Genomic DNA, 15,138 nt, shown 5'->3' on the forward strand with positions numbered 1-15,138 from the left:
GCTGCGAAAGCCTTTTAGAAACCTAAATTCTCAGTTACCATTGCACAGTTTTTCACAGTTCTTGTATGATGGTCACCTCTCTGCTTGTCCAGGGAGCCACAGTCCACCTTCCAAAACCTGGGTAAATCCGATGGGAACGTTCTGATCAAGATGGGCAGCTGTGTTCTTCTGTCCGTAGCAGTGGTAAAGAGCAGGAGTCCAGGAGCGGCTGAAAGACTTAACACAATTTGTGACAGCAGGGGAGGAGCTTCCGTGAGTCACAGAGTCAGATATTCAGGAAAGCTCCTCTCCGGCAGCCGCAAACTGCGTTAGTCTTTCAGGTGCTGCTAGACTCTTGCTCTTTTCTACTGCGAAAGTTCAGCTTTGGGATTCTCCCTAATAGAGATGAAAATGGTCTTTGGCTTCAGAAAGTCCTAAAAGGTTCCCAGGGTGCAAGTGGGCCTTGCTGCACGTGTGCAAAGACCCCTGCAGCGCATCCCATGGACCATGACACCTGGTTCTGGACTCTGTTTTATGCGTGGGCTTTTGTAGAATCTGCGCGTCTCTGGAACGGTCCCCAAAATGTTGGCACATTGTTGATTTTTTTTAAGAGTCTCCTAGAAGCTGTCCTGATAAGAGCATAGCTCAGGGGTAGGGAACGTTGGCTCTCCAGATGTGTTTTTGCCTACAACTCCCGTTAGCCCCAGCTATTGGCCATGCTGGCTGGGGCTGATGGGAGTTGTAGGCAAAAAACATCTGGAGAGCCAACGTTCCCTACCCCTGGCATAGCCCATCTCTGCTAAGACCTTGTCCAACTAGAGTCAAAAACAACATTAGGATTGAATCAGTGAGGAACACAGCTGTATACTGAAGGGACTGCCTATGTTCCGCTTAGCAGAACTATCCAAGTGTAGATAGGGAACCCATGTTCCCTACTAAGTGCCACTAACTTATAACACCTTTTGCCATCAGTCCCGTGCTTGCTGCTTCCTAATCCTTGCATGATCTGGTAAATGAGTGGAAGTCCCTTGAGCTGCTGCACACGCTTCCCTGTTTCCCCATAGAGAACCCCGTGCCTAAAGCTTCCATTGTGATTTGGTTTTTATTATACAGCACCGTTGAGTAACATAAAGCCAGATCCTTGCTTGGAGGATATTATGCACTCAATACTGGCCACAGATGGGGGTTGAGAATGGGAGCAATAAGGGCAACATGGAATGGAGACCAGCAAATGTGTTTCCAAGTACCCAGAGGTCATTTCAGTGGACTAGTGGGTTAAGCTGAAGACTTTGCAGAAAGGTGAAATGATTCCTGCCTTACTTGCTTATCAGATATATATATATATTTTAACAAGAGCCCCGTGGTGCAGAGTGGTAAAGCTGCAGTACTGCAGTCCTAAACTCTGCTCACGACCTGAGTTCGATCCTGGCGGAAACTGGGTTCAGGTAGCCGGCTCCAGGTTGACTCAGCCTTCCATCCTTCCGCGGTCGGTAAAATGAGTCCCCAGCTTGCTGGGGGGAATACACACACACACCCACACATGCCCACCCCCCCACACATCCCCCCGCATACATCCCCACACCCCCCACATCCACACACACACCCCACCCCACACACACACCCACACATCCCGCCGCACACATCCCCACACCCCCCACATCCCCACACAACCCCACACACACACACCGCACCCCCCCCACACACACACACATCCCCCGCACACATCCCCACCCCCCCCACACACACCCCCACATCCACACACACACCCCACCCCCCCACACACACACACCCCACACACACACCCCACCCCACCCCCCACACACACACACCCCACACACACACACCCCTCCATCTTTCCTTTCTCCTGAGCCTCTCAGAACCTACCTGGATAACCATGCAAAGAACTGTTTTATAAAACAAACAGGAAAAAGAACAAAAATTATTTGTTTTGTTTGGAACATTTTCATGCTGCCTTCCCACTCCACTTGGGGCCCCCAGGCAGCAACCAGCTGAAACCAGTTAAACAAGCTTTTAAAAAGACATAAGACCAAACGATTAAACACAACACAGAAGCAATTAGAACTAGTCTGAAACCATCCTATGCTGCCCACCCTGGGTATTCCTCCTCTGCCCCCAAAGCTTTCTGGGAGAGTTTTGTTCTGCAGCCTCGCTGGAAAGCCAGGAGGGGGAGGTGTCACAGGACAGTCTCCACCAAACAATACAGGACAAGGTTAAATAGGGTCGCTTGGGGCTTGTTCTTTTTAAACGGATGCAGTGAGGGGCCTAGGATTCTGGAACAGCGCGCTCATGTGGTTCAGGTACATTCCAAAGTGGAAGGAATTTCCATGGTTCCATTCTAGAACAGAATCAGAGTTGGAAGGGACCTCCAGGGTCATTTAGTCCAACCCCATGCACAATGCAGGAAACCCACAAACACCTCCCTCTAAATTCACAGGATCTTCATTGCTGTCAGGTGGCCATCTAGCCTCTGTTTAAGAACCTCCAAGGAGGGAGAGCCCACCTCCTCCCAAGGAGGAAGCCTGTTCCACTGAGAAACCGCTCTAAACTCACAAACCCCTCCCCCTAAATTCACAGAGTCTTCATTGCTGTCAGATGGCCATTCAGCCTCTGTTTAAGAACCTCCAAGGAAGGAGAGCCCACCTCCTCCCAAGGAGGAAGCCTGTTCCACTGAGGAACCGCTCTAAACTCACAAACCCCTCCCCCTAAATTCAAAGAGTCTTCATTGCAGTCAGATGGCCATTCAGCCTCTGTTTAAGAACCTCCAAGGATGGAGAGCCCACCTCCTCCCAAGGAGGAAGCCTGTTCCACTGAGAAACCACTCTAAACTCACAAACCCCTCCCCCTAAATTCACAGAGTCTTCATTGCTGTCAGATGGCCATTCAGCCTCTGTTTAAGAACCTCCAAGGAAGGAGAGCCCACCTCCTCCCAAGGAGGAAGCCTGTTCCACTGAGAAACCACTCTAAACTCACAAACCCCTCCCCCTAAATTCACAGAGTCTTCATTGCTGTCAGATGGCCATTCAGCCTCTGTTTAAGAACCTCCAAGGAAGGAGAGCCCACCTCCTCCCAAGGAGGAAGCCTGTTCCACTGAGAAACCACTCTAAACTCACAAACCCCTCCCCCTAAATTCACAGAGTCTTCATTGCTGTCAGGTGGCCATTCAGCCTCTGTTTAAGAACCTCCAAGGAAGGAGAGCCCACCACCTCCCGAGGAGGAAGCCTGTTCCACTGAGGAACCACTCTAAACTCACAAACCCCTCCCCCTAAATTCACAGAGTCTTCATTGCTGTCAGGTGGCCATTCAGCCTCTGTTTAAGAACCTCCAAGGAAGGAGAGCCCACCTCCTCCCAAGGAGGAAGCCTGTTCCACTGAGAAACCACTCTAAACTCACAGATACCTCCCCCTAAATTCACAGGGTCTTCATTGCTGTCAGGTGGCCATATAGCCTCTGTTTAAAAACCTCCAAGCAAGGAGAGCCCACCACCTCCCGAGGAAGCCTGTTCCACTGAGGAACCGCTCTAACGTTCGGAAAGTTCTTCCTAATGTTGAGCCGGAAACTCTTTTGATTTAATTTCAACCCATTAGTTCTGGTCCTACGTTCCGGGGCCACAGAAAGCAATTCCACACCATCCTCTAGATGACAGCCCTTCAAGTACTTCAAGATGATGATCCTATCACCTCTCAGTGTGAACTCCGTGTTGCTCTTCACAATGGTGTATTTTTACTAGTGTTGGAGATCATAAGAACTATGCATTGGTGAGATTGATCCCCCCCCCCAGCTCCCCATAGCAATATTAATTCAGACTACTTTGTTCCAGCATTAAAGACAGCGTGGCGTTGCAGTTAGTATTGGGAAGACCTGAGTTCTCCCTACCCGTCTGGGCTATTGTGAGTGAGAAGAGAGCCACATGCACTGCCCTTGTCTCTGTGGAAGTGAAAATAGAGTGGTTTCCTAATTACTTTTAATTGGCTTTTTGAATTTCCTGTGTGTGTGTGTGTTTTTTTAACAGCCAGAGCACTGGGTGGAAGGAGTGAGTGAAAATGGCCATACCTATTACTACAATACAGAAACAGGAGGTAAACATCCAAACTTTCTCAAGGCTGCAGGCTTCCTAGACCAAAAGGATTCCTCTTTAGCAAATGGCATCAGCGTTTGTGTAAAGTGAGTGTGTGCGTTTTGCTGCGTAGTTTGCTGAGAAGGCCCAGCTGACGGCAGCTCCCGGTGTGGGCATACACAGGTATAATCTGAGGAGACATGGTCAATTCCTGTTCCTACAGCAGAACCCCATCGCCACCACCTTATGTTGTTCTTCAGGGTCTCCTGTCCCCCAGAAGCAACATTTTGTGGCCAACGGTGGGAGGGGGGCAACAGGAAAGTCCCATTCTGCTGATGGAATAGTTAGTCTGGATGCAGCCTGTAAGTCTGTCCCCCTGATTTCACATTAAATGCAGTCGCAGTAGCCCAAGCCTATACTTGGATTTTGCACTATTTGTTTAATTTATTTATTTATTTTACTTAAAACATTTGTTAGCTGCCTGCCTTTCTTACATGGTGTCTTACAACCTAGACACAATATATACAAACATACAAAAATTTGAAAGCCAGTTTGGTGTAGTGGTTAAGTTAAGACTCTAATCTGGGAGAGAACCATGATTGATTCCCGACTTCTCCTCCACATGCATCTGCTGGTGTGACCTTGGGTCAGCCACAAGTTCTCAGCAGATAGACTCATAGAATTATAGAGTTGGAGGGGCCATACAGGCCACCTAGTCCAACACACACACACACACACACACACCCCCGCTCCATGCAGGATCAGCCTAAAGCATCTCCAAAAAATAATCATCCAGCCGCATTTTGAAGACTGCCAATGACGGGGAGCTCACCACCTTCCTAAGCAGCTGGTTCCACCTCTGAATTACTCTGATAGTAAAAAAAAATTTCCTAATATCCAGCTGGTACTTTTCTGCTTGTAATTTGAGCCCATTGCTTTGGATCCTATCATCAACGGCCAAGCAGAACAGCTCCTTACCATCCTGTAAATGACAGCCTTTCAAATATTGAAAGAGAGCCATCTTGAGACGTTCTGTCAAGAGCAGTTCTCAGAAGAGCTCTCTCAGCCCCACCTACCTCACATGGTGTCCGTTGTGGGGAGAGGAAGGGAAAGGAGATTGTAAGCCTCTTGGAGACGCCCGCGTGAAGGGTGGGGGATAAATCCAGTCTCTCTTCCTCCTCTTCACAATTTATGACTGCTAGAAACAAACCAAATGCGCGTGCATGTTAAGTGCTGTCAAGCTGTTTCCAGCTGACGGTGACCCTATGCATTAATGTCCTCCAAACGTCCTTATTATTAACAGCCTTGCTTCAGTCTTGCAAACCGAGAGCCCTTGTGGCTTCCTTTATGAGTTGATCCATCTCATGTTGGGTCTTCCTCTTTTCTTAACATTGCAAAATTCAGTCCTGAATAAGATTACCTTCAGCTGCCTCCTGAAGATCAAAAGGGAGGGGGCCAGGTGCACCTCTCTGGAGACGGTGCCCCCATAATGGGGGGGGGAGAGATCTGCCACTGAAAAGACCCTCTCATGTACCCCCCCCCCGACTTCACGATTGACGGGACAGACAGCCTTTCCCTGTGATTTAAACTGCTGCCAACCAAGCGTCACCAAGTCAATTTCAGATTTTTCAACCTGAAGTTGACTTTTGGCGATGCTTGGTTGGCGACAGTTTGCCAGCATAGCTCAGAAGTTGGACCAATCTCCAAAAACCCTTTTAAGATTAGGATTGGGCTTGCTTTGTCACAAAGCCAAGTGATCTTCTCCACAGTCAGCTGATTTGAGAGCTTTTTGCGTGGTTCCCCTGCCATGGAACTGGCTGGTCCTTTGACATCAAGAGAGGACACGGAGGGGTTCTGTGGTGGGATCGGATGGATTGATCAGGCATTGGACCGCCCTGTTATAATTATAAATGACATGCATTTATAATTTCTGTAGGTTTGTTTAAGCACTGTGCTGTTTCTCACAGCCATACATGTTCACTGCTATTCACAACCGGCTAAATACCAATAACGGGTGTTGTCTGTATTGTCCAGTATCAGCCTGGGAGAAGCCTGATGGTTTTGTATCTTCTTCAAATGCAAGCTGTCAAGAAGAAGGCCATTCTGGAGAGGGCCGGGAAGCAGATTCAAAGGGAACTGAGTCAGAGGCGGGAAATGAGGGCAGTCAGGTCAAGCTGCAGAAGCCCCAACAGAATGCCCAGGTAAGTCATCCTCCTCCCAACTCGGCTAAAAAGGTTAAGTGTGACTGAGCTGAGTTCAGAGAGCAAGGCACTACACACAGTCCAGACATTCAGGACTTCAATCATAACTATAATCATCATGCCCCTGTATAAATCGATGGTGCGGTCTCATTTGGAATACTGTGTGCAATTCTGGTCACCGCACCTCAAAAAGGATGTTATAGCATTGGAAAAAGTGCAGGAAAGGGCAACTAGAATGATTAAAGGGCTGGAGCACTTTCCCTATGAAGAAAGGTTGAAACGCTTGGGGCTCTTTAGCTTGGAGAAACCTCGACTGCGGGGTGACATGATAGAGGTTTACAAGATAATGCATGGAATGGAGAAAGTAGAGAAAGAAGCACTTTTCTCCCTTTCTCACACTACAAGAACTCGTGGACATTCAGTGAAATTGCTGAGCAGTCAGGTTAAAACGGATAAAAGGAAGTCCTTCTTCACCCAAAGGGTGATTAACGTGTGGAATTCACTGTCACAGGAAGTGGCGGCTACAAGCATAGCCAGCTTTAAGAGGGGATTGGATAAAAATATGGAGCAGAGGTCCATCAGTGGCTTTTAGCAACAGTATATACCGTATTTTTCGCACCATAAGACGCACTTTCCCCCCCCCCCAAAAAAAGTGGGGGGGAGTGTGTGCGTCTTATGGAGCGAAGGTACCGGTACCTACCTTCCTGAGGGGGGGTGGTGATCCGCTGCCTCCGCCTCTGATCCCGGCGCTTCCCTCGCGCCTGCCTGCCTGGCTCCAGCTCTGACGCTTACAGCAAGCGCCAGGATCGCTCCCTCTGCCCTCTGATCGCGGCGCTTGCTGTAAGCATCAGAGCTGAAGCCAGGCAGACAGGCACGGAGGAAGCACCCGCCCCCTCCGCAAACCCAGCGCTTTGCGAGCGCCAGCTGTGGAGGGGGCAGCGTGCTTCCCCCTGTGTGCCTGGCTTCAGCTCTGATGCTTACAGCAAGTGCCGCGATCGGAGGGCAGAGGGAGCGATCCTGGCGCTTGCTGTAAGCGTCAGAGCTGGAGCCAGGCAGGCACGGAGGAAGCACGCTGCCCTCTCCACAGCCGGCGCTCGCAAAGCGCTGGGTTTGCGGTAGGGGCAGCGTGGAGCGATCCCAGCGCTTGCTGGAAGAAGCTGGAGCCAGGCAGGCAGGCGTGGGGGAAGCGCCGGGATTGGAGGCGGAGGCAGCAGATCGCCCCCCAGGAGGAAGGTGCGTCCTTTCGTCCAGAGCGCCTTATGGTGCGAAAAATACGGTGTGTGTGTGTGTGTGTGTGTATACATACACACACACACACACGTATATTGGCCACTGTGTGACACAGAGTGTTGGACTGGATGGACCATTGGCCTGATCCAACATGGCTTCTCTTATGTTCTAAAGTATTCTATTGTAGCCATAGGCCATAACAACCCAGCACATCCCCCAAAGTATACAGTTTACTTCTAGCCATAAAAATTAAAACATTAAAAAAACCCATAGTAAAATACAGAACTATGAAGAAGATTTAAAGCATAAATAATAAAACAACGTGACAGAATGAGACTATAACTTGGCCAAAATTCTTGTATGGGTGGCTGTGGTTATCTTCGTCCTTATTTTTGTTGCTAAAAAGATGAAAGTAGCCACCTTAAGGGTAACGTCTGGAATGGCATCAGCCAGTAAAAATGTAATACATTCTTCTTCTGATTTCAACTTGGTGAGAAATTGATTCAGCAGTTTATTTCAGGACTTGAAAACTCAAATAACTTTTGCTCTGTTTGCTAAGCAGCTGGTGAATTTGACAACCATTTGATACCATTACAGACCACGGTGGCTTAGATTAAGCCACACTTGGCCGTGTTTCAAAATAATGCGGATACCCTGCCGCAGATGAAAGCACTTAAATAGGAAATGCTTGAACACTTCACTTAGTTAAGAATCAAATATTTAGGAATGGGTAGGTGAAACGGCATTCCAGGGATGTAAATGTTTTAATACATCCGCATAAACGCTGCCCGCCCCACCCACCCCCAACGGCATTGGTCTGCAGTAGAACAGCTAGGTTCAAGTCCAGTGGCACCTTTGAGATTCAAAGCTCCCTTGTCAGATACCATATCTTTGTAAGAAAAATAAAGCAAAACCTTAATCCTCTGCCAAGTTGGGCACAGATGTAACACAATCCAGAGGAAGTCGTGCATTCTTCAGCATTGGTGAAACCTTAAGCCAGGGTTCTTGACCAGGGTTCCAATTTCCCCTGCCCAGCACAGAGCTTTTTCAACCAGCGCAGGGATTGGTTCCTCTCCCTGGGCACTCCCACCCTCCTGCTCATCAGGCGCTCATAAAGGAGGGCGCTTGTCCTTGCCAGCCTTCCCGCTTTGCTGGCCGGGTGGTGTGAGCTTGGACTTGGGAGCCATCCCTGGCGCTACTGCCCAAGACCATCAATAGAGGCAAGGGCCCAGGCCACACTTCCCCCCCCCCCCAATGCCTTTAAATTACACGTGGCCTGTGGCTTCTTTGAGGGCCTCACCACTGCCACGGAGAGCCCCTCTCCAGCAGGGAAGGAGGTCTGGGGGGGCCCAGGCCACATGTCCACCTCCCCCCCCCCCACCCCGTAGGCTTTTGCAGGGAATGAGGTCCAGGTCTCCTCCATGGGCCTCCCAGTACCAGTGTCATGGGGGGGGGGCAGGGGGACCTCTTTCTTTCTCTCCTTTCTCCCATCTCCTCCCCCACTCCCTCCCTCCTTTCCCAGTGTATTCCTTTCCACCTTTCTCTTTCTCCCTTTCTGTCTTTTTCTTTCTTGCTTTTTCTGTCTTTCCGCCTCTTCTCTTTCTCACTCTTTGACTTTCCTTCTTCTTAACAAAGGTTAGAACAAAACAGAAAGGGGGGGATAGAAGGTTAAAATTACTGAACAAAAGTGTTAAAGTTCAAAACCCAGATTTAGAGGGTAAAATTAACAGAGGAAAATCCATGTCTATGAGGATGAAAAGACAACAGTATGAGCATAGCAAATAATTTCTATCAAAGCACATTCACTCTTTTCTTAGGCACAGAACATACTAATTGTTAGATCGTAGTTGTTATTTTAAATGGTCTGTTTGTTTGTTTGTTTGGCACTCTGGTCCCATTAATATTTCTAGGGTTTGGAGCTCAGGGAAAGTCTGTGCTACATATGCCAACGTGTCCAAATGCGGGGATGCTACATATAGTTTTGGGGGGGTTTTTAGTATTATTTATACTATTATTACACAGAGTGTGACTAATACAGCAGGTTCTGGAATAACTTTCAGCTTGTAATTAAAATGGGCAAAGCCTAGTTAAAATTTTCTTCGGTTTATGCAAGCGAAAAATATATTGTCAGCATCCTTAGAGGGGTAAAGTTCCCACTCTGAAGACTCAGAGCAAATTGGATAATGGAAGGATGCCTTCCAAATGAGGAGGTGGGGGTAGGAGCATCCATGTTTCGACAGGGTGGTCCGGGTGGGCAGCTGTGTTGGTCTGAAGCAATAGAATAAAATTAGAGTCCAAGCACCGTTAAGTTTATAAAACAAAGTTTTATTCGTGGTATGAACTTTCATCTGCGTGCACACTTCAGATAAAATGAGACGGAAGAAAACTGTTCAAACTTAAAGATAGGGCTGAAAAGCAAACGTACAGGGTCAACAGCTGTATAGATCCAATTAAGGGGGAACAAGGGTTGAAGCAATAAACATGTCAAAATAGGAGCTAAGTGTGTAAGAGACTCTTCTCTCATTCTGGGAAGTTAACTGAGATTCTTTTATGACACTCCATTTGTCTCCCCCCAAGCGTGAAGGTAACAAATGGCATTGTTTTCTTTTAGTAGGCATGCAGTGAAGTATATTTGGCAACAGATTGTCCCTCCAGATCAGTGGTACAGCCATGGGCACCCGCACGGCCCCACAATAGGGGAGGGATGGTGGCTCAGTGGTAGAGCATCTGCTTGGTAAGCAGAAGGTCCCAGGTTCAATCCCCAGCATCTCCAACTAAAAAGGGTCCAGGCAAGTAGGTGTGAAAAACCTCAGTTGGAGACCCTGGAGAGCCACTAAGGGAGAGGGAAGGTGGCTCAGTGGTAGAGCATCTGCTTGGTAAGCAGAAGGTCCCAGGTTCAATCCCCGGCATCTCCAACTAAAAAGGGTCCATGCAAGTAGGAGTGAAAAACCTCAGCTTGAGACCCTGGAGAGCCACTAAAGGGGAGGGACGGTGGCTCAGTGGTAGAGCATCTGCTTGGTAAGCAGAAGGTCCCAGGTTCAATCCCCGGCATCTCCAACTAAAAAGGGTCCAGGCAAGTAGGTGTGAAAAACCTCAGTTGGAGACCCTGGAGAGCCACTAAGGGGGAGGGAAGGTGGCTCAGTGGTAGAGCATCTGCTTGGTAAGCAGAAGGTCCCAGGTTCAATCCCCAGCATCTCCAACTAAAAAGGGTCCAGGCAAGTAGGAGTGAAAAACCTCAGCTTGAGACCCTGGAGAGCCACTGCCAGTCTGAGTAGAAAATACTGACTTCAATGGACCGAGGGTCTGATTCAGTATAAGGAAGCTTCATATGCTCAATATGCCAGCATCTTTATGGCTAACTTGGAATAACACTTTCTAAGCACTTTTATTAACAGGGTGGTGTCGGCTAAAGAAATCAGTAATAAGTTCCATATATTATTTGTAATACAAACTAGTTTACATTTCATGTTAGTATGTTCTTCTTGTTTGTGAGCTGTAATTTAAAAATATATATATTTTAAAATGAAAGCCCGCTCGCAACTTTAAGACTAGTAGACCTTTCAGCTCACGAGGCAGAATTTCTGCTCACAAGATGACACGGCTTAGAGGGAACACTGTGAGGCCCACGAAGGAATGCTCAGCTTTCTTTGGCTTGCTGCTGCATCCAAAATTGGTCACATCCTGCCTGCAAAGTACAAAGAAAAGCTGCAGTTTTTGAGCTGATTGTTGTGTAACTCAAGGCAGCCGTTTTGACGTTTGATTCATTTTCTTATTCCCATGTTCTGTTTATGTGTATAATGCTGCGGGTATCTGAATTCAGCAAGCTCTTGTTTGTTGAAGAACAATCTCTCCCTCTCTCTCTTTTTAACTTGTTGGCCTTTGTTCAGTTCAAGAGGAAGGAGGGGTGGAGCTCGGCTAAGCAAAGGCGTCACCTTGTTTCCTCCTCTTCTCTTTTAGCAAAAACCAGAAAGCAACGAAGGAGAGGAAAAGCCCCGCAGGCCAAAAAAGATCAGCCCGTATGGAGAATGGCAGGAAGTGAGACCAGAAAGCATCAAGCCCAAGGGCAGAGCGCCGGACCCACCAAAAAAGTCCCAGGCAGCCTCAGCTGCAGCCAAGCCTTACGGCGAGTGGGAGGAAATCGCCCCAGAGGAAGACCCCTAGTAAGTCTGACTTGGAATCAGAACCAAGAAGGCTGTAGTTAGACTTTTTTTTATTTTGGAGCAAACTATTGTTTTATTTGACTAAAACCTCAAAAGACTGCTTAGACCATCTAGTCCATCTTAGTCCAGCATCCTGTCTGACGCAGTGGCCAGCTGGTTCCTCTGGAAAAGCGAAGTGAGTGAAGAGGGCTTGCGAGCCGGGAAGTTCCCACTTCAAATCTCCCCACAGCCAGGAGCTGTCCAGGTGGGCTGAATAAGCCTGTCTCTTTCCCGGATTCATAGAGCTGGAAGGGACCTCTAGGGACCAACCCCCTGCATGACGCAGGACATTCACAAATATCTTCCACATGCACACGTACCCAGACACCTGCTCCACACCCAGAAGATGGCAAAAAAAAAAAAATAGGGCCTCTGGCAGAACCGGCTGACCCCAAAGTGGCTAACAGCATTTCCCTGCGCTGCACACCCAGAAAGGGCCATGAGGACTAAGCCCTGATGCAGTCCTTCCTGCTCTCCTTCTCACGATCTGTCTAATTCACAGAATCAGCATTGTTGTCAGATGGCCATCTAGTCTCCCATTTTAGAACCTCCAAAAAGGGAGAGTCCACCACCTCCTAAGGAAGCCTGTTCTAACCGTCACGCTATCAGGATCCACAAGGCAGCTAATATAAAAAAAACGTTAAAACATTTGACCAACTAAAAACACAGTTAAAAAAATAAAACCTTTAAAAACAAACAGACAGCAACACTGGAGAAAGGGCCAGTAACCACTACCGGGGGCATGCCAAACAGCCGCAAAATCTTCACCTGCTGATGAAAGACACCAATAGAGGGAGACAGGTGAACCTCACTGGGGAGGGAGTTCCAAAGTCTTGGTGCCATGACCAAGAAGGCCCTTTCTGTCCAGCTTCCAATTGGTGGGGGGGGGCAACTGAAGCAGGACCTCAGAAGATGACGAGACTGTACTGATAATAATATTGGCTACACATGCTAAAGGCTGAGTGAGAGAGCAACGTGGACTGAATGTTATTAACACTAAAATCTAAATGAACAGAGATTATCTTTAGGATATCTTCTTTAGCAGGATTAACGTCTGCTATGATTCCTCTTAAAAAATAGCTTTGTACTTAACCTTACCAGAACATAAGCCTTTATTTCTTTTCTTTTTTATACATTATGGTTTCTTCTGGAGATCCCATGACAGATGCTAAGAAAAGCCCCTGGGTGCATATAAGTTCTTCATACCAAGATACCTTTAATTTCTTTTTGATGCTGGGGGGAAGCAGGATAATTAGGGTAGCAAGATTAGAAGAGGCAGTGAAGGAAGAGGGGTTCAGCATTTCCTAAAACACCCCTGTTGTACTTTGAAGATGCCACATGGTTTCTTTTGCCAAAAAATATTGCTTTTCTCTTGTTAAGAAGTTGTCTCGAGGAATTTATGCCACTGGCCATCTGTGCAGCATCTTTCCCCACGTTTCCAGCCCCAGATCAGTATTTCGTCACTTTTATATGGTTTTGTCATTAGCAGTTCTTTATTCTTTCAGATTGTGTCTTTAACTAAAAGTTGGCAACTTTCCTGTCAAAAGCACCTTATTGGTTGCCAAGTCCTTAAGTGGTTTTAGCATTGGATGGTTTTAGAGGAGAGCCATGCTGGTCTGCAGTAGAGCAGCCAGATTCGAGACCAGGAGTACCTGAGAGACCTCCAGGATTTCCAAGGGATGAGTTTTCGAGAGCCGAAGCCCCTCTCATCAGATATGCAGCACTCTGACAACACAGTCACCCGACCAGACACCACCAGCCAGTCATGTTCAGTCACTTGTTCCCCTCCCAAAGCTGTCAGATGTCAGCAGTGCCCTTCCGCTCTCCACATCCGTCAGACAGGTCAGTCCCTTCGCAAAAGAATAAATGGACATAAATCTGACACGAATAACCACAACATTCCAAAACTTGTCCTTAAGCAAAGAAACTTCAAGGTGAGATTGCAGCATGAGATTGCTAAACTTGAATTCATTCACAAGTTCAGAACAATGCTGAATTCTTACATAACTACAGGTGCTGCTTTTCTCCCTCCCCCCCCCCCGCAGTATTTCCCCCTCTGCTCAAATCTGGCAGCTTACAACATGCTTTGTACCTTTGCCTCCTGAGGTCCTTCTCTGCAGCATCCTTCTCGTCTTCTGACCAGGAGAGACGTACTCGGAGACCCGCAGTTCCAACTCATATCTGATCAAGGGACTCCAGTCCAAAAATTTTATTGGTCTCTGAGGCGCTCCTGGACTCGAATCTTAGTATTTTACGATGCTTGCTGTTAAATAAACTTTTTTTCTTTTTTCCAACTTTTCCCTCTCAGTGAAAAAGTAGACTTGGAGCTTCCCAATACAGAGAACGATGCCCCATCAGCCCCGGTTCTGGAAGCACCAGAGGATGCTAAAATTATATTTAAAGAAAAAACTGTCACTTCTCTGAACGACGCGACAGCAGGGGTATCAGTTTTCAAAAAGCGGAAGTTTGAAAACGGAAAATCTAGAAACATACGACAGAGACTGGACGACCACTGATAGCTCGACCACACTCTCTGGATGCTCTTTCAGCGGATGCAAGGAGAGGAGATAGATTTTTAAAGTTCCTTTATAGAAGATGGTTAGAAATTCGGACTTCCAGTCTTCAGAAGTGCCCTATGTGTAAATAAGCCTCATTTTTTTTGGTGACGCTATTTTTATTTGCTGGAAAGTAATTTGCTTCATTTAAGCAGCTGTGTAAATACATATATATATATATTTTTACATCCCATATCATATGAACTCCTGTTTTCTGTTTTTTGTTTGGTTGCTTTCAAGCAGCATGTTGCATTGTTTTCTAAGAGAAACGGGAATCCGTCAGGGCTGGTCTTACGCACCCCAAGTGGGGAGGCATCGCTGTGCCATTCAAACCCGGCTGGCACTTGTGTTCCAGACAGGCCTCTACCGCATGATAGCATTCCTCTTAGGACAATTGATGGAAGCCGATGAAACATCGGCCTACTGTTTGAACCACGAAGATGTAACCAAACCATGTTTAATCCATCGAAGAGAATTGTGAAACCTGATCCAGCAGTTAGCTCTAAAAAAACCAAACACTCATTTGTCCTGGTAGAAAGCGGTGTTCTATGTACAGCTCCCAATTTAGTGCCTGGAGCAGGTAACGGAATTTCACATCTTTCACATGATGAGAACCAAGGTGGTCAAACCTTTCCATGCCATCCTCCCTCCCTCATTTGCGATGCGCTCGTAAGCGTCCCCCTGTATGGGTCATTGATCGTTTTTCCCCTTTGGGAGAGGAGGAAGAGATGTCTGTGTGGGCTCCTCCCTTCCTTTGCTTGTAGGTTTGGTGTGGCTCTCAGGAGTCAATCAGTTTGCAGTCTTATTTTCCTCATCTGTGCGGCGAGAGAGTTGAGCTGCGGCCTGTGTGTACTTTGTGCTTGTCCGCCGAGGTGGTGACTTGAATACTGTGCTTGTAT

At 47.5% G+C, this 15,138-nt stretch overlaps 1 protein-coding gene across 1 annotated transcript in view; it reads left to right on the top strand.

Annotated features, from left to right (window-relative positions):
• The window catches only part of WBP4 (WW domain binding protein 4), a 29,788-nt gene extending 15,345 nt beyond the window's left edge, over positions 1-14,443 (top strand). Inside the window, exons 7-10 of the mRNA XM_060233558.1 lie at positions 4,010-4,076; positions 6,089-6,255; positions 11,443-11,645; positions 13,993-14,443. Coding sequence (XP_060089541.1) covers positions 4,010-4,076; positions 6,089-6,255; positions 11,443-11,645; positions 13,993-14,200 — 645 coding nt within the window. The 3' untranslated portion in view covers positions 14,201-14,443. The remainder of the gene's footprint in view (positions 1-4,009; positions 4,077-6,088; positions 6,256-11,442; positions 11,646-13,992) is intronic.
• The last annotated feature ends 695 nt before the right edge of the window (positions 14,444-15,138 follow it).

Source organism: Heteronotia binoei, chromosome 3 (genome assembly GCF_032191835.1).
Source record: "Heteronotia binoei isolate CCM8104 ecotype False Entrance Well chromosome 3, APGP_CSIRO_Hbin_v1, whole genome shotgun sequence".
In the NCBI taxonomy this organism is placed as follows: Eukaryota; Metazoa; Chordata; class Lepidosauria; order Squamata; family Gekkonidae; genus Heteronotia; species Heteronotia binoei.